This window comes from Bactrocera dorsalis, chromosome 1, assembly GCF_023373825.1.
Source record: "Bactrocera dorsalis isolate Fly_Bdor chromosome 1, ASM2337382v1, whole genome shotgun sequence".
NCBI classification, from domain to species: Eukaryota; Metazoa; Arthropoda; class Insecta; order Diptera; family Tephritidae; genus Bactrocera; species Bactrocera dorsalis.
Genome location: NC_064303.1, coordinates 13,993,768 through 14,013,203, shown reverse-complemented (window position 1 = coordinate 14,013,203; position 19,436 = coordinate 13,993,768). Strand labels below are relative to the sequence as shown.

Below are 19,436 nucleotides of genomic sequence, written 5' to 3'. Positions count from 1 at the left end.
CGATATAACGCTTTTGCGCCGCACTCGCGGGCAGAATAACTGCTTTTCAAAACAAGTTTCGGTTTCCTACAAAATTTTGTAAAACCATCGCACGCCCATTGTGTAACAAACTAAACAAACCACTACAGTTAAATATTTGCCGTCATTAATGACAATTTACAGTAGTTACACGTTTTTTGGAACTCGATTCGAAAATTTTTAAACTTGTATACAGTTATTCACTAAATTTTGTAGTAGATTTAATTAATAACTACTTTTCTTACTGCTCATTTCGCGTTGATATTTTTTGTTTTGCTCTGCATGCGATTCGCCGCACAATGACAAGTTAGCTAAGACAAACACCATGTGCGGTAAATATGATGTTACCAGTGTGTAGGAAAATTAGTTTAAGCAATTGAAAAAAAAAATTATAAGAAATTATTATACGAGTTTGAGCCGAAATATTAATATATTCAATTGGTGTCTGTCTGTCTGTATTAAGACATGAATGTTTAAATTTTAAATGTTAAATGTACAGCTTGTACATTGGTCAATTTGTCCTCGTCCTTCTGCGTCATAATTGCATAAAAGTCACGAAATTGCGAAATGCGGAACTTTGAAACAATAAAATTGCCATTTAAACACGCAATCTTTGATTTTATATTTTAGTTATTTCTTTTTAAATACCCACTGAATTAGTTTTAACTATTATTTGTTATGCACTATTTGTGTATGGCAGCCTCATTTTGTTGTTTTCTTTTACACTAACTTTCATAAACTGATTTTCGCCTCGCTTTTGGCAAAAAGCTATCTGGCAACTCTACCGCAGAAACAGAAGCAGAAAACATAAAAAGGGCCAGGATAAAAGTGTGAAAATTTTCGTGAAAATTTTATTTTGTGCGCTACTTATAAACAAATACTGTGCTGCGTATTTTGAATTATTGTACTCAATGATTCTAATGTTTACAAAATGAAACTGACAATTAAATCATGGACTGGCGTAGCAACTTGGCGATGGATCGCAAATGATGAAAATTGCGGCATCTGTCGAATGTCTTTCGAGAGTAAGTGCCGGAGCAGCATTTATCATATCCAATTTTTTAATATAAATATTATGCAAACAAAATCAAATAATTTTCATATATTTTTTATAATAGGTACCTGTCCGGAGTGTTCGCTACCTGGTGACGATTGTCCTTTAGTGTGGGGCGTGTGCTCACACTGTTTTCATATGCACTGCATTGTTAAGTGGTTGAATTTGCAAACTATGAATAAGCAATGTCCCATGTGTCGCCAAAGCTGGAAATTCAATATACATTGAGCAAAAACAACACTTGCTTATTTGCAAAAGTAAAATAAAATAATAATAATTTCGTAAAAGTCATTATAGTGTATTATATGCGAGTGTAAAGCGCGAATAAAATCAATAACAAATTTATATAGATATCATTAATATTAAAAAAAAAACACGATATACACATGAGATTAGCAAAGGAACGTTCACGTGAGCGTGAAATGGATAGTGAATTGAATAAATTATGTTTGCCGGGTTTGCCGCCACTGCCAAAAAGTTTAAGCACAGCAGCTGCTGCAGGCGTTTCGTCGGCCGCCTCCTCAGCAACGCACTCGAATACTGCGTCACCGTTAAACAACCATCATCAGCATCATCATGCATTGCACGGTGTCGAGAGTGTGGATCTCTTTTTGGGACCCTCAACATCGGCGGCCGCCACTCGTAATCACTACCGACACGGCAGTTTGTCCTCGACACAAGAGTCACTAAGTGATCGTGAAAGTATACACAGTCGCGCATCTTCGTCGCACAGTAGTCATCATACACCCACAAATACCAATACCGATAATGGTGGCACATCAATCTCGCTAAGTGGTGGCAGTGGTAGCAGCACAACCAGCACGTTGGACACACAACTAGCCATATTGCGTCGTGAAATGTATGGGCTGCGTCAGTTAGATCTTTCTTTACTCTCACAATTATGGGCACTCAACGAATCGATTCAGGGATTTCGTGTATTTCTACAAGAACAAGAAGCGCTCTCACCGCCATCACCCTCACCAACGCCATCTGACACTAATTCGCTTACATCAGAGGCGGAAGAGGAATCATATTCAGCGCAACCATTGAAATTACAACATCCCATTGTTGCACAAGCAGCATTACCACCTGGTGGCTCGACAACATCGCACGCCTCAACAAGTTCAGCGTCTGGCACGTCGGGCTCCTCATCGGCTACCTCTTCGATGGGTAAGCATGGCGGTATGCCATTACCGCCGGCACCACAAAAGACACACCCACAGCTGCCACGTATTCTGCAGCAACGTATGCGTCGTGCACCGCCGCCACCGCCACCAACAACACGACCCAAAACGACTAGGGACGCAATGGCGGCAGCCAATGGCACAGCAACGACACCAGTGCCACAGAGACCAGCATGACAAAACCCATTCTTGGATTAAGCATACATACAACGTAAAGTGTTTGCTTAATTCAAGAATGTTGCTCTAAACAAAAATTTATAGCTCGTAGACTATTCAAACGTTTGTGACTGTAGTACGTGTAGGCTTGTTGCCATTTGGGAATAGTCGTGCAAGTCGTAGAGACAAATATTGTCAATTATGTGTTGCGATTGTGTCGCTATGTAGAAGGAAAAACTGACACGTAAACGTTGAAGCGCAATTATGAATAACATAATCAAAATATATTCAGTGGATTTAATATTTGCGTATTTCGAAAGTGTATTTTAGACGCTTGTAAACGGTAAACATTTGCGGTAGAATTTAGCGTTTAATTTTAAAAATTATAGCGCGTTTTATTCAGTGCGTTCCATGCAATTGTATCTAGTAAGTAAGCGCGTAAGCTAATCAAAATGTAATGAATGAAATATCGGTGTCGTATTGTACACATATTCCCAAATATTGCTGTTAAAGGGTTAAAAAACAAAGAAAATGTAACGAATTGAATATCAAACTTTAGATATACGAAAATTATTGATTAATACATATTGCTATAAAGTCTGTTTAAATATTTTCCACTATACACAAACTTACATACACAACCCACATGCACAACAACAACGTGAAAGTGCACACATCTGTAACCAAAATACACATTGCATCCTAACACCACGCTGCATTTACGCATAGAAGAGGTGTTGTGCCAATATGCGATGTCATTCACTCCACTCCATTGTAGCCCTTGGTGGTCACATTTAACGAAACAAAATTATACTAGGAACTATGACGAAAACGATAAACAAAAACGATCTTAGCTGATTTTAGCCCAATACATACCATAAATAAACCTAAACAGAAGTAGCACTAGACGTTCAATTTATATTCAGAAATTGCAATCAATTATATAAATTACATACATAAATAATAAACGGCTGCACAAGTCGACTTACAACTTATTTCAAATTATTCGTTTGTTTAACATAACACTGCAATGTTCCTTGTTCCAACGAGTAATTCAATGTATGAGCGCTGAACAACAAATAGAAAAACATGCGTGACATTTTCATGTTAACCTCTTACATTGCTGTAAATGTTATCAAACAATGTTAATGCAATAGTTCACTCATTGCTTCGGAAATATCAAGTGCACTTGTGCAGCAGTTTAATAAATAATAACGAATCAAGATCATCATTAATGCATATACATACATTTAAGACGTATTACATCGATCTAAATATTTAAATTAATTTAAAAATCATAAATAAAATTGCAACATATAAGTAAAGCGAAAATTATAGTTGTATTGTAATCCGCATTAATAAGCGTTGTCAAGTTATACAAAAAATAAATAAATGCTAAATAAATAAAAAATAAATAAACGCATTCGCATGCATATATGCAAAATAATAATAATGAAGAAAAATCTACTTTGAAAATAAGCTAAGCTAAAATAAAACTTGTTCTCGTTCAATCGTTATAATCAAGCTCCTATTATAAGAAAATCTACTCCACTAATTTATACTCGAACTATTTTCCTTATAAATATCCTGGTGGTGGTTGACAAGCGCCAGTCGTGTGAAGCATATGTTGCTTTAAAGAAATTATGTTGTAGCGGATTTTCCTAGATATACCTAATATAAAATTGTTTCTAAGCGTGTAAATGTTTTTACAAGCACTCAAAATTATAAATTTTCTCCAAATACATTGATTTGTAAACATGTTTGAATCACACATATGCATATTTACTACATACTAAACCTATTATAACTTATTAAATTATAATATAATAAAAGTGCAGAAATGTGAAGAAGAGAAACGTTGATATGAATTATGCAATAAATTATTAAACGAAATAAATTTTGTGTATTATTTGTAAATGTCTAGTTGTAAAAAGCACCGGTTTTAAATGTCAAATTACGTATGTGTTGTTGGTGCTGTAATGCAGCGAATCGCTACTCTCCAATGCATGGATTACTGTGTAATGTCAATTGTGAATTGGAATCGTATCAAGATGTGTTATTTTCATTGTTTTTATATTTTTTCACACTCTTGGAACACATTGTTTACATTTTAGTTCGAAGTTACCAACAATTATTTGCCAATCAAATTTACTTCACAGCTGATTATTTTAAGTATATTTATATGTGCAGTTTTATTTTGTTCTTTATTTTTTTTAATACTAAACATACGCCATTCACTACAAATTTCCAGACTACGGTCATAAAATGCAGGGTAGATATTTATTCAATACTAAAATTCCAGGGTCCATAAATCAACCTCACAATGCAGCAGCCAATACGTGGCGTTTGACTAATAAATGCAGTCAACAAAAGTTAAGTATACTATTGTTAGATTTAAGAAGCAAACGCACGCGGTATTGGGGCAATAGGACATGCACTGCTCACTCTAAAATAATTTTTGCTTCCTTGCCATCGATGTAGACTTTTAAACCGTTGCGTAGACAGAAATCACGTTTGACATGCGCGAACAGCAAGTCTGTCACTAGGAATATCTATAAGGCATTGAAAATAATATAAAAATTATATTTTTTATAAACACAATATCAATAGCTTACTTGTCCTGTGGAGAAAGCTAACGTTGTGCCAAAATAAAAATTAGCATTCGCCGAGCCGGAATAAATCCATAATTGCCACAGCGCTGGCATCATAGATAAGGTGACCACGAAAAAGCAGAACACCACAAAGTTATGCGCCATAACTATGAATTATAATAAAGTAAATTTGTTTTCTCTTCTCACAAATGAATGAACGTTAGCACACTTACACTTCCAGCAGCGACGCCACAACGGTAACAGAGCCAAATAGAAACTAACATCACCAACACTGGGATACGAACGGAATATAGACATTAATGCAATGAGCACTGTGGCTAACAACAATGGCTCTTTGCGCAATTTCAGTGATAATGGCACAAGGTAGAGGACGGTGGCATTCATTTGGAATGTGATTAGGAACATTGTGCGGAAGTGCTCGAACATTTCCGTAAAAAAATACCAAAAAAGTCCGATATTTGGTTGTAAATCACGGTAGAAGAAACTAATAGAGTAGAAAGGCAAAAAATTAAAATACAATTATTACTTTAGACAATAAATTTAGCACTTACATAAAACCAAGTGTAGCATCTATAAAGCTCCAGCTATGGATTACAGCATAGTTCAAACCGGTGATTGCTAAACAAGCTGCTCCAAATAGCGCTAAAACACCAATGGCACCGGTTGTAGAGGATTTTGAGCGTTGTGCGAAAACCAATACAACTGGTGCAATCAGCACCAGCGGATATAGATTACGCATTGTTTCCAGTGCTAAGCAAATAACACAAGGTAATAAATGGCGTTGCATGAGAAAATAAAGCGTAAGTGCCAGCAGAAAATTGCTGAATACTGTCGATGTGAGACCAGCGCAACTGAGTAATGATAAGGGATTAAAGAGATAAGCTAGTAATACACAGCGCGGTATAACATCCATATCGGAAGCTTGTACTTGTAACTCCTCGGTGCCTACGGCAAACTCCAGTGCTTCCGCTTTTTGTTCAACAAGTTTTGAGCGTACAAATTTTTGTGCCAACTTATATAGTAGCGTAGCTGTTAGTAAATCGACTAGTACATAGAATAGTGGCACGAAGCTTGATATCGCACCAAAAATCCGTACAAGCAACACTAAAATTATTGGCAGCTCATGTACGACATCGCCGATGTAGGGGTCTATGCCATTTTCATATAGATATATGCCCTCTTGTACTGTTTGTGTGAAATTTGAAATTATTAATGAATATTAATTGCACTATTTTAAGCCGACCAACCTCGTTTGTAGGAGTTTATAGGCGTTGACACTTCAACTCTTTCACCAATCCACTGGAAGCTATGCAAGTAGTAGCGCGTTAGGCCACCAAGCGCCACCAGCAGTAATAACCTCTTTTCCATATCTTATTATAATATTTCGAAATTGTTTCTATCCACCGGCAAAATATTTTTTGAACGCCAATTAAACAAACAAATTCTGACGAGCAAATTGCAATTGGCTTTTTATAAACATATGAAAATTATGGGTTGCCAAGTGTGCAATATTTAGAATTACGAACAAAATTAAAAAAATACTGGATTTTTATGAATTTATTAAAAAAATGTTCAAACTTGATTTATAAAAAAATGTATCCGCATCCATATTTCTATAGAAATTAATAATTTCTTCGTAAGTTAGGTATCAACAGCATTCAGAAATATTTCTGTTAAAGTTTTTATGAGTTTCTTAAGTAGCAATTGACAATTATAAACTAAACTCTTGTGTATGTGATTTTTTATCCCTTTCTTATGCCAAGGGCTTAAAAGTTCTACTATTTATAAGTATTAGTTCCTATTCTTATTATTTCAATTCATTGGAATTTCGGCAGCCACACTTAATGGGTTGTATTTCAAAATTTCTGTCCATGATATATTTCTTAGTCAGGCAACTCTTCACCATTTTCTCATTGTGAATTCACGCTTAAGAAGAACAAGCATTATTTACATCGATTTAGAATTTTGTGTAAGTTATTTGCTAAAATATATTTAAATAAGAGAAAATTGATTAGCATAACAAATAATGGGGACAGTTGAGAAGGATAACTTTCCCGATAATGAAGCGCTTAACGAAATCACTACTGAATTCAAGAATATAACTGAAGACCCAACACAATTCCTACTAGTGTAAGTATTGCACGTGGTGCAACAAACATACAAAAACAAAATATACTAATTTTCTAATATTCTAGTGTGCCTTCAAAAAAACAGGAAGATATAAAAACGTTGTTACAAAAAACGTATCAGGCTTGTATACAGAACGATGAAAGTAGCAAGAATGCGCTTGAAATACTGCCGGAGTTGGTTGTGGAGGACATGGATGAAGAACAAATTTGGCAACAGTTGGAGCTCCGCAACAATACAATACTAACAGCGTTAGTAGAAAATGCCTCAAAGTTATTGTCACTTAAGGAAGAGAAACTGGAGGTACGACTGGATGAGGATGATAATGAAGAAATAGAAGAAGAGTTAGAGCAAAGTGAAGGCGAAGAGAAAGATAATTCGGGCGATGCCGATTTATTTAACGGCGAGGTCGATGATGAAAGCGATGAAGAACAAAAAGTCTTTCAAAAAAAGCAAGAAGTCAAAAAGAAACGTAAGGGGCGCACATCCGTGGTAGATGATAAATTCTTCAAGTTGAGCGAGATGGAAGCATTTTTGGAAGACGAAGACGCTAAAGAGATGCGACGAAAAAATAAGAAGGGTGAGAATGCGTTGGATGCAACGGTAGACTATTTTGCGGATGATCTGGGTGTAGGGGATGAAGATGAGGATGATGAAGACGCGAATCCAACATACCAAGACTTTTTCGATGAAGAAGATGAAGATGCAGACGTAAGTCTTGAAAAACCTACCAAAAAGCAAAAGGATCATTTCAAAGAGGTGCCTAGTGAGAATGATGAAGATATGAGTGTAGATGGAAATGGGGATGGCGAAGATGAAGAAGAAGCTGAAGAGGATGACGAGGATGAGAATATGCAAAGTGAAGATGAAAATGATGAGAGTGATAATGAAGTGAAAACTAGCAATGGAGGTTTACAACCGGCCTCCTCAGGCTCTGATGATTCTGAAGATGAGGAAGATCGTAAAGAACCAATGCCACAATCTTCATTCGAAATACGACAGGAGCGTTTGCAACAACGCATACGGGAGTATGAAGAGGAAGTGCTGGGTGAAAAACCATGGCAATTAAGAGGCGAAGTACAAGCCACTAGCAGACCGGCGAATTCACTACTTGAGGAGCTGTTGGAATTCGAATCAACCGTACGACCAGCGCCTATCATAACAGAGCACACAACACGCTGCTTGGAAGATATCATCAAGCAACGCATCAAAGATCAAGCGTGGGATGACCCAGAGCCGAAATTAAAACCTTTACAATCACCACATGAATTCCGCAAACAATTGATATTGGATCAAGAGAAGTCTAAAGAATCGCTAGCACAAGTCTACGAAAAAGAATATCAAAAAGAATTAGATAAATTCGATCCAAATCGTGCAGACGCCGGTGAGGAGGAACCGAAAGAGCATAAAGAAATAAAACAACTTATGCGTGCACTATTCGTTAAATTGGATGCGCTGTCGAACTTCCACTTCACACCAAAACCCGTGGCGCCTGAGGCCAGAATCATCACGAACACACCGGCAGTCAATATGGAGGAAGTAGCGCCAGTAGCTGTTAGCGATGCTAAGCTACTAGCGCCCGAAGAGGTGTACCGCGGACCGAAGAATGAGCTCGTCGGCAAAACAGAACGTAATCGTACAGATAAGAATCGTGAGCGCCGCAAGAAGAAGCAGAAGCAACGCGTTATCAATCGTCTATTGGACGAAAAGAGCAAGAAGAAGCAGGAGTTGGGCATAGCGCCAACAAAGAAGGAGGAGAACGCCAAGCTGCTCAAGTCACTCACAAAGCATCGCAATGTCGAGAAGGTATGGATTCTTTACTATTTAATTCATTTTTATGCAATGAACAGAGTAACGAGCTGAGTATTGATGGCCAAGCTGTCAACTCGGCAACGCTCCAACAAAAATAACAACGAGCGGAGTCGATTTAGCCATGTCCGTTGTTGTTGTTGTTGTAGTGGCAGTATTCTGTCCTGTTGACAGTCGTTGGCCGGATAAATTCCGGGTCTGTTCCGGTTACTTAGATCCGACTGTCGCGGAACATTTCTTGTTTACTTGTTATTTAAATATCTTTTTCTGTCTTACAGTTAAACACCACCAGCGACGATCAGCGCGCATTGAAGTCTTCCAAGTCGTTCTTCTCCAAATTGCAGGACACCACCAGCGTGGCGGGCCAAGCGGCCATAGCGGCGAAGGCCAAAAGGCAAAAATCCACTGGGAAGGCGTTGACAGCGAAAAGAGTGAAATTGTAATAACTCCTATTGTGGACTTTGTTAGTAATAAAGAAGTTTATTTTATTATATTACGTTTGTACATATGACTGACGTTCGCTTATTTGTTGGCCAAGCGCCGAACTAATGCAACAGTATACATATATGTACATATGTACATACATATGCGTTAGTGAAAATATCCAAAAAATATTCCAAAATATTTTTTTTTTTGTTTTGTGTTTATTGTGTGACGTCAACATATGCGCGTACATTTCTAATGTAGCAATTTTGTGCTGTGCTCCAGGTCACGTGTCGCAACAATTAGGCTGCTGCTGCCACTAGAGATAACTGTGTGTTGATGTGCGTGTGTCTATGCTGTTGCGCGCGCCGGTAAATTCAAAGTAGCAGGAAAAGTTACTTTTATTACATGTTTGTATGTGTAAATATCAGCGGATTTTGTTACAGTTAGGCGGAAAACCGTATGGGGTAATCATAGCTCAACACAGCAGATCAACAACTTAAATATGCCACAATTTTAGACACAGTACACGGTTGATGTTTGTGAATGTTATATTTGTAGATATGTATTTATTTGTGTTTGTCTGTGTGTGTGTCACGGACCATGGGGGTCACAAAACTATGCGCGCGTGTCATGCAAGAATAAAGTGGACTTGCAAATATGATAAGTTAATATGTTATACATACATATGTGTATATGTATGTATGTGTAAATCTGTGTGTGTATTTGTATATGTTAACATGTATATGTATATGTTTTTATGAGTGCGTGTGTTATTCCAGTCGGCGCAGCATTCAAAGATTACGCTTTTATGCGTAGGTTGGCATTGAAATTTGTATACAAAAAAGCAAAAGGCCGTTTTTAGAATATAATTTGTTGTAAAAATTTTAACGAGAGTGTGTAAGAAATATGTATTTGTATGTACATATTTGTAATCGTGGTTAGTCATCAATGGAAATTCACGTTCTCTACACACGTCAGCGTCGCCATTGCGCATCTAGGTATGTATTGCAACAATGCAGATTAAAATAATTGCATATTTATTTTCAGTAGCATAAATGAACATGAATGACATACATACATATGTACATTTGTATGCATACATATACATACATAAGGGTGTTTGTTATTTCCTAGACTGATTTTTATGCTCCGACAGGCTATATTAAGTTTGTTTAAAAGTTTTTAACACCCAGAAGGAAACATTTGAGACCCTATAAAGTAAATTATATGTGTATAAATTATATATTATGAATTATGTAAATGCTGTCGGTATAAATAAATTATGTATATAATTTATATATGGTGACAGCTGAATCGATTTTTGTCTGGTCGTTCATCTGTCCGTATCTACGCTCACTAGTCCTGCAGTTTTTGAGATATAGTTTCAAAATGTTGCACACGTTCTTTTCTCCCTAAAAAGCTTTTAATTTCTCGATACCGCCAATATCGGACCACTACAACATATAGCTGCCATACAAATTGAACGCTCAAAATTAAGTTCTTGTATGGAAATATTTTTTAGTTGTCAAGATATCTCCACGAAACTTCGCATGGATTGTTTTCCCAGACAACGTTACAATCCTCGGAACAAATTTTCCAGATCCGACCACTCTAGCATATAGCTGTCATACAAACTGAACGATCAAAATTATTTCCTTGTATGGAAAACTTTTTAATTTCACTAGATATCTCCACGAAACTTCGCATGGATTGTTTTCCCAGACAACACTATAACCTCCGAAGAAATTTTTCAGATCCGACCACTCTAGCATACAGCTGCCATACAAACTGAACGCTCAAAATTAAGCTCTTGTATGGAAAACTTTTTCATTTGACTAGATATCTTCATGAAATTTAGCATCGTTTATTAACAAAGCCAAAACTACAATCTCCGAGTAAATTGTCCAGATCGGATCACTATAGCATATAGCTGTCATACAAACTGAACGTTCAAAATCACGATTAAGCTATTTTTTATACCCTTATATACATATATGCTATAAAAATGCACCTGTTAAGGGTATTGCAAATTCGTTACTATCGAAATTAACGTTTTTCTTGTTTTTTTGCAAAACAAAAGTTTTCTTAAAAGCGATTTGTATGTACATTCTGTGTTGCTCATACGGCATGGTGTACCATATGAATACCGTGCATTTGAGGCATAACTTTAACTGCGTTTAACTTTTAAAGGAATGCTTTTATGAAACAAAAATATTTACGATTTAATGAACAGAAATCAACTTGGCGGAAAACAGTCACCCTTATACATATAATTATGTATAAATATTTTTTTTCATAGTGCCTAGTTGGCACATAGGGCATGAACTGCACATACCTACATACTTTTAAATATATAAAGCGCACAGCATTTATGGCAACTGCTCATAAAAAATAATCGCAATGCACTCATATATTTACATATGTAATTCATATGTTCATTCATTCATTTTATTCAAAAGCAATAACGCTATATTTGCTCTACAATCCACCCATCTAGTCGCTCGCTTGCTATAAATATGCATACGAGCAATACAAACCATATTGTCTATATTATGCAGTTTGTTACTCATCAATGACAAATGTGTAATAAATTTCAAATCAATTGATTTTTAAAATCCACCCAACTATGAAGTACAAACGACTGCCCACGCTGTTTATAGTGTTAAACGTTAAAGGTTCACACACTTTGCTTTTATTGTCAGCGCATAGTAGATGGCGTTAGCATTAATTTTTAATATAAATTTAATGTATTTCTTGGTGAAGTGCGAGTACATCAACTAAAAATATATAAATAAACACATAGATGCACTTATATCCATTTGATCAAAATTGACCCGGACTGATATAAAATAACGTTTCATGTATTCTAGTACAAATCTTAATTATCGCCCCAAAACATTCATGAAAACATTATTATTATTATTACATTTATTAGGAAAAATATACAGGCTATTAAACCTAATGATAAGGAGGAGTGCGAGCAGCTTTGGCCATCAACTCCGATATTAAATATAACAAATCTATATTATATCATATTATGTATGTTACATTCCACTAGAAAATTATAAATACATGTAATATTTTCAAAAGATGGTGTTTTTAACAGTGTTTGATATTGAGCAGAAATAAAGTGTTTATGCCTAATACTCTCTAAAGCTGGACAGGTGCGTAAGATGTGATCCACGGATAGTGTGTTGGAGCAGAAGGGGCAAGATGACTTAGGATTTCCGGTGAGTAGGTGCTGATGTGTGATTTGTGTATGGCCGATTCTTAAACGTGTAAATACGGTTGCTTTCAGTCGAGATATATTGCTAGGGTAGTAAATTTTATTTCGAAGTGGGTTGAAGTTTTTATACGGGTGTTCGAAATTTCTCCAGTCCGCGCGTCTTCTTTCCTGTACATGCTTTTGTAACCGTTTTCTAAGGTCATTTTCGTCATGTAACTCATGGAGAAGAGTCGGTGCTGACTCGAAGTACTTAGCGGCATTGTCTGCATGCTCGTTCCCAGCAATTCCGACGTGGCCTGGTACCCAGAGCAAAGCTATTTTTCGTTTGTTTTTGATGCATGTGTCTCGAATTTTTGATATTATTGTAGAGTTATTGCGTATATTACGGATTGCATTTAAACAAGAAAAGCTGTCAGAGCAGATTACGAACTTGCCTTTTTGTCGGGTGGTATATTCTAAAGCTTTGTGGATGGCAAAAGCTTCGGCAGTGAAAACAGATGAATGAGAAGGAAGAATTCCGCCGGTAATGATTGTCCCATTGGATGTTGTAACTCCGAAAGCTGTATTTGTTGCTTTGGAGCCATCAGTATAAATAGCCGAAAATTTTTTACACTTGTATTCGTTAGCGATTTCAAGAAAATGTTGTTGGAAGGTGGCATTATTGGTGTTAAATTTTTTGAAATCGTGCAATGAGGTATCTATACTGACTTCGTTTATTAGCCATTCCGGCTGAATGTTGATTTTGCTCGTCTTGGATGGTAGAAGTATGTTTATGGCTGAGCCATACCCAAGGCAGCGTTGAAGCGTGGACTTAAGCTGGAATTTTTTTTTGTGTCTTGCGGCTTTTCTAAGAATTTTATGAAGATCAGCGTTCGGCGAATTTAGCAGTTTTGGAAGTAGTTGGACCGTCGTTTCGTAAATTCTCTCTTTTATTGATGGTAGACCACTTTCACCCAAGATGCTTTTTACTGGTGATGTGGGAAACGCATTTATGCTACGGCGAATCGCAGCATGGTATGGAGCCTCCAATTGCTTTATATTTGTATTGGCACACCATCCATAAATCGGTAAGCCATAATCGACTTTAGAGAGTATTATAGCTCTTGTAATATTAATTAGAGTATTTGTATGTATAAATGAACGCTTACTAGATAAGTATTTAATTATATTGAGCCTTTTGAAAAGGTTTTTTCGAAGACTAAGGCATTGGACTCGGCTATAATCGCGTAAGCGGTGTCTACGCCAGTAAAGAAGAAGAAGGCATTGGTATTTAAAATTGAATTTGTTGTCAAAAAAAATTCCTAAGATTTTTAAGTTATTAACAGATTCTATTGCAGTGTTATCAAATATAAGTTGAGGATAATTACAATTATTCTTCTTGCAGATATGTAGTAATTTACATTTTGAAATTGAGATAGATGCTCCGGTGCGGGCACCCCATTTTTTAAATTCTAAAAGTATTTTTTGAAAAGTTTCGTTAATTTTCAGTGGGTCTTTTAAATTAGTATAAATAATAGCGTCATCCGCGTACAAAGTTAGCTTAATGTTCTTAATATTTAAACAAATGTCGGTAAGTTTGTCAAAAGCAATAATAAATAAAATTACAGAGAGCGGGGAGCCTTGTGGTATACCATTTTTAAGGGAATTTACATTGGAAAATATATTATTGACTCGAACTCGAAACTGACGATGTGTCATGAAGGCCTTTACTATCATAAAAGCTTTAGGACCAACCTTCCAGGCTGCGAGTTGGCTCAGCACTGCGTGAAGTCCTACGCGATCGAACGCTTTTTCGAAATCGGTGGACAAGATTGTGGCATGGTTTTTGGTTGCAACAGTGTTAGAAACAAAATGCTGTAGCTGGATAAGTGAGTCAATCGTACTGCGCTTGTTCCTAAATGCGGTTTGATTTTGCTTGATGTGCTTGTTTTTTGTAACGAACCAAATTAATCTTTTTGCAATGATTTTTTCGAAAATTTTGCTGAGGCAGGATAGCAAAGAAATTGGTCTGTATGAAGAAGGCAAGTCGGCAGGCTTATTTGGTTTAATAATGGGTATGACCGTCGCTATTCGCCAAGAGTGTGGGTATGAACCTTTTTCAAAAATGCTATTATATAGTGAAAGTAGTCTTTGTTTGGCTATTTGGGGCAGATTTGAGAGCATGGGGTACGATATGCGATCGATACCCGGCGTTTTGCCTTTTGCGTGTTGAAGTGCTGATATCAATTCACAGAGTGTGATTTTATTTTCTACGCAAGTCGCAGACACAGACAGACTTTGTGGGGCGTACACCATGGAAAGCCAGTGTTGCTTTTCCCTGACATATTCCTCACAAAAATTGTCATCGTTGGAGTATTGAGCCCAAAGTTGAGCGAAAGTATCAGCGATTTCTTCAGAGTTGGTCAGGACTTTATTATTTGTCTGAATAGCTGTGACAGGATTGTGGGGAATGCCAGTTATACGTTTTATGTCAGACCAAATCCTTTTTGGGGTTGAAGAAGGATTAATTTGTGAGGTAAAAGCTTCGAAACTTCTCCTCTTAGCAGCCTTAACCGCTCTTTTAAAACACGCGTTTGACTTTTTGTAGTTGGTAAGGTTTGTGTCGGACATAGAATTTTTGAAAACCTTCCAATATTTATTTTTCTGGTCACGAAGATATTTAAGATCGGCGTTCCACCAAATTGGAAAGTCCTTAGCAAGTTTCTTTTTAGATTGGGGTATCGATTTGTTGGCTGCAGAGCGTATGATTTTGGTAATAGAGGCACTTTCTTGATTGATATTGTCAATTGGCGAGCTTTTTATATTTTTTGTGATCTCTGCTTGAAATACATCCCACTTAGCGAAGTCTGTTTTGAATATGGGGCGGTGGTTATATTTGATAGGGTGGAGGTTGGTTTGAACAGTGATAGAGATGGGGAAATGGTCGCTGCCTTTCAGATCAGTGGAAATATCCCATTTAATTCTGGGAGAAAGTTGAGGGGAAGCTAAAGACAAGTCGACGTGAGTTAATGTTGAATGGGTTGAAAAATGAGTAGGAGATCCATTATTTAATAACACTAAGTGATGATTTAATATGAAATTTTCAATTATTGATCCTCTGGCATTAGATTTTTGTGAGCCCCACAGATGGTTCCAGGCATTAAAGTCGCCAGTCCACAAAATTGGGGTGGGTAATTGCTGAAGTAAGTTACTTAAGTCGGTTTCACTGAAAACTTGCTGGGGGTGGATGTATGTAACGGGTGATTTTTTTGAGGTTAGGATTTTCATGCATTAGTATTTGACAGATCACGTGGGATTTCAGACATGGTGTCAAAGAGAAAGATGCTCAGTATGCTTTGACATTTCATCATGAATAGACTTACTAACGAGCAACGCTTGCAAATCATTGAATTTTATTACCAAAATCAGTGTTCGGTTCGAAATGTGTTTCGCGCGCGTGTTTTGTTCAGCGATGAGGCTCATTTCTGGTTGAATGGCTACGTAAATAAGCAAAATTGCCGCATTTGGGGTGAAGAGCAACCAGAAGCCGTTCAAGAACTGCCCATGCATCCCGAAAAATGCACTGTTTGGTGTGGTTTGTACGCTGGTGGAATCATTGGACCGTATTTTTTCAAAGATGCTGTTGGACGCAACGTTACGGTGAATGGCGATCGCTACCGTTCGATGCTAACAAACTTTTTGTTGCCAAAAATGGAAGAACTGAACTTGGTTGACATGTGGTTTCAACAAGATGGCGCTACATGCCACACAGCTCGCGATTCTATGGCCATTTTGAGGGAAAACTTCGGACAACAATTCATCTCAAGAAATGGACCCGTAAGTTGGCCACCAAGATCATGCGATTTAACGTCTTTAGACTATTTTTTGTGGGGCTACGTCAAGTCTAAAGTCTACAGAAATAAGCCAGTAACTATTCCAGCTTTGGAAGACAACATTTCCGAAGAAATTCGGGCTATTCCGGCCGAAATGCTCGAAAAAGTTGCCCAAAATTGGACTTTCCGAATGGACCACCTAAGACGCAGCCGCGGTCAACATTTAAATGAAATTATCTTCAAAAAGTAAATGTCATGAACCAATCTAACGTTTCAAATAAAGAACCGATGAGATTTTGCAAATTTTATGCGTTTTTTTTTTTTTTTAAAGTTATCAAGCTCTTAAAAAATCACCCTTTACTTGCTATACCAAATGGCAAGTTCAGATTTAATTTTAGTGCTATGGTTGATATAGATGAAGTTATATTTATAACTTCATGTGGGATGTATCTTTTTATTAGGATACCAACACCTTGTTTGTTAGTTTGGATGTTATTTAAGTTAGAGAAATAGCCTAAGTACTGTTTGGGATAAAAGGGATTGGATATTTGTGTTAGTGGGATATGTGTCTCTTGCATACATATTACGTCTGGGCTTTTCTCTTTGATAAGCAATTGCAGCTCGTGATAGTTGTTGGAATACCCGTTTATATTCCACTGGAGAATTTTTAACGTCATAAAACTTAATCAAAGTAAAAAGGAGAGGCAAATATGTATTTATTAGTGTTTATTAGTTGTTGTTTTTCTTTTTATTCCATTTCGTTATCAGACGTATTTTGGTTTATAGTAGCAGCTAATACTTGGGCGAGTGATGGGAGAGGTTGGAAGAGTGGCTGGGATTTTGGGGAAGAGGAATGTGGTTTGGATGAAGAGAAATGATTTCTATTGTAGTTAGTGTCTGTCTCGATACGATCAGTGAGTTGAAATTCGGAAGTCGGAGAGTTAAAAGTTAAGTTGTGTTTGTTAGTATTTTGTGTTGTGGGAATATTATCGTTTTCTTTTGCTGTTTTGTTTGATTTAACTATATGGGAGTCAGAATAATTAATTTGTTCAATGGGGGCAATTTGATTGGAAGAGGAATTGGAAATTTCAATACTCGTATCTATGGTTGCTTCTTCGTAGTTTTTGTGGTTGATATTATTTGAGTTTTTAATGCTCTGTGCGTAAGTGGGAGAGCTTTTATTGTTTGTTGTAGCTGCTGTTATTATTATATTTGTTTTGCTAGTATTTGCGCTCGATGCAATGCCGGCGTAGGAGTAACTGGGTGAATTTGTTATATTTAGTTGTTGTTTGTGCTTTTTTATAGCTTCTCCCATTGAGCATTTGTCTATCGTTTTTATTTTTATTATCTCTTTGGATTGTAGAAATTTTGGACATTCTTTGGAAGAGGAGGGATGTGGCTGTGCGCAGTTAGCACAGAAAGTGCGTTCACAGTCAGATGGGGAATGGGGAGGTAGGGAACAATTTGCACAAAGAGGTGACCGTTTACAATAGTTTTTCGTATGCCCAAGGAGCTGGCAAGATTTGCAGCGCATGGGGGGTGGTATATATTGGCGAACCAAAACTTTGCACCAAGCAATGTCGATCTTACTGGGAAGATGGTAAAGATTAAATGTGAGTAACACGACTCCGGAGGGGTGAAGGTTACCGTCGAAGGTTTTTTTAAACTTGTATGCTGCTACAACTCCTTGGGAGCTTAATTCCTTAACAATTTCTTCTTCAGCTACATTGTTAAGAAATGGGGCAAACACTGTTCCTTTCACGTAGTTTAGCGATTCATGTAGCTTGGCTGAGATGGAGCACACATTTTCGAGTTGTTTTGCTTTTATAAACTTTTCGGCGATTTTATTGCTTTTTACAAGGATAAGTAGTTTTCCGTCACGAAGAGTAGAGATGGAGTGAACCTCACTACTAATTTGTTTGATACCACGATGAATTGCAAAGCACGAGTAAGATGAAATAGGCTTGGAGGGATCGGTTGATTCAATCACGACAAATTTTGGATCATTCACTTTAGTTTCAGGCAGAAAGGGGAAATCGGTTTGAAGGGCACTTGAATCAATTTTGTTTTTTTTTCTTTTTGGTCCAGTATCTAATAACGCAAATCGATTTGCGTTAATGTTTGGTGGCCCCGGGGCCATGGTGCACGTGTTTTTAAAGTTCACGTAAACAAAAGTAAGCGTATGCACAGAAATAGAAAGAAAGAGAAAAAGCGGAGAAAAGGCTGAGCTGAGAAAGAAAGAAATCAAAAAAACTCCGTACGCGCAAAAACAAACGTCTAGTCTGCAAGAGAGTTAGTCGATGACTGCATGAAAACACTAAATTTCATACTCTTTCTATAAACCTCGGCTGGAATAGCCTTCAGTATCTTCAACCAATTTTAATTTTTTTGAATTCGCCTCATTTTTCGCGTGCAACGCGCTAGATTGCTAAATAGTCAACGTCAGATTCATAAACTCCCATCTCAGCGCCAGTAATGATGTGTTTGATGTATGTAGGGTCCTCAGGTACATAGTGAACCAACTTTTTTGCAAAGGATTCAGAACCTTAGGAATGAGTCTAGAGACACCTTATACCCACAGCATTAAATAAAATGTGTTAAGTCACGTTGAAATTCTTTGCTATCTCTCTGATGCCAACACCACGACTTTGAAGTGCTGTTTCTCCATCTTTTTCGCAGTTATCGTCTTTAACAGAGGTGTATGGACGACTAGTACATATGAAGCAAGCCTTTGATGACTTGACAACCTTCATTGAATGATTTGTGTCACTCAAATACTTGGTCAAATTGCCATGAGCCCATCAAAACGGTGACTAATCCATGAAAGAAGATTAAATAGGTTTTGTTATGCGTTTGGTGGTACTCCAGAGAATCTACGAATAGGAGTTGCTCCTCTACGGCCAGCTCATCATTCAGATCTGTTCCATCAGAACAACACCTGGTCTGTGAGATTCGCCAGAAGCTAAGGGAATTTGGTTGCAAGGTTCTTATGTAAGCTTGGCATGAAGTGAT

The 19,436-nt window shown here is 37.1% G+C and overlaps 4 protein-coding genes across 4 annotated transcripts; 3 read left to right on the top strand and 1 right to left on the bottom strand.

Moving 5' to 3' along the window:
* Positions 1 to 949: 949 nt before the first annotated feature.
* LOC105228490 (anaphase-promoting complex subunit 11) lies at positions 950 to 1,315 on the top strand. The gene is made up of 2 exons (XM_011208340.4): positions 950 to 1,043; positions 1,137 to 1,315. The coding sequence occupies exons 1-2, from the start codon at positions 950 to 952 to the stop codon at positions 1,298 to 1,300; spliced, it is 258 nt and encodes an 85-aa protein (XP_011206642.1). The 3' UTR covers positions 1,301 to 1,315.
* Positions 1,316 to 1,458: 143 nt separating this feature from the next.
* Positions 1,459 to 3,455, top strand: LOC105228491 (putative protein TPRXL). The gene has a single exon (XM_049456006.1). The coding sequence runs from the start codon at positions 1,459 to 1,461 to the stop codon at positions 2,431 to 2,433; it is 975 nt and encodes a 324-aa protein (XP_049311963.1). The 3' UTR covers positions 2,434 to 3,455.
* A 1,120-nt stretch (positions 3,456 to 4,575) lies between these two features.
* LOC105228492 (phosphatidylinositol glycan anchor biosynthesis class U protein) lies at positions 4,576 to 6,492 on the bottom strand. Its single transcript, XM_011208343.4, has 5 exons — positions 6,272 to 6,492; positions 5,576 to 6,209; positions 5,237 to 5,508; positions 5,028 to 5,170; positions 4,576 to 4,964 (listed from the first exon to the last, which is right to left on the bottom strand). The coding sequence occupies exons 1-5, from the start codon at positions 6,390 to 6,392 to the stop codon at positions 4,854 to 4,856; spliced, it is 1,281 nt and encodes a 426-aa protein (XP_011206645.2). The 5' UTR covers positions 6,393 to 6,492; the 3' UTR covers positions 4,576 to 4,853.
* Positions 6,493 to 6,937: 445 nt separating this feature from the next.
* LOC105228496 (U3 small nucleolar ribonucleoprotein protein MPP10) lies at positions 6,938 to 9,464 on the top strand. The gene is made up of 3 exons (XM_011208350.3): positions 6,938 to 7,154; positions 7,220 to 8,957; positions 9,239 to 9,464. The coding sequence occupies exons 1-3, from the start codon at positions 7,051 to 7,053 to the stop codon at positions 9,401 to 9,403; spliced, it is 2,007 nt and encodes a 668-aa protein (XP_011206652.2). The 5' UTR covers positions 6,938 to 7,050; the 3' UTR covers positions 9,404 to 9,464.
* The last annotated feature ends 9,972 nt before the right edge of the window (positions 9,465 to 19,436 follow it).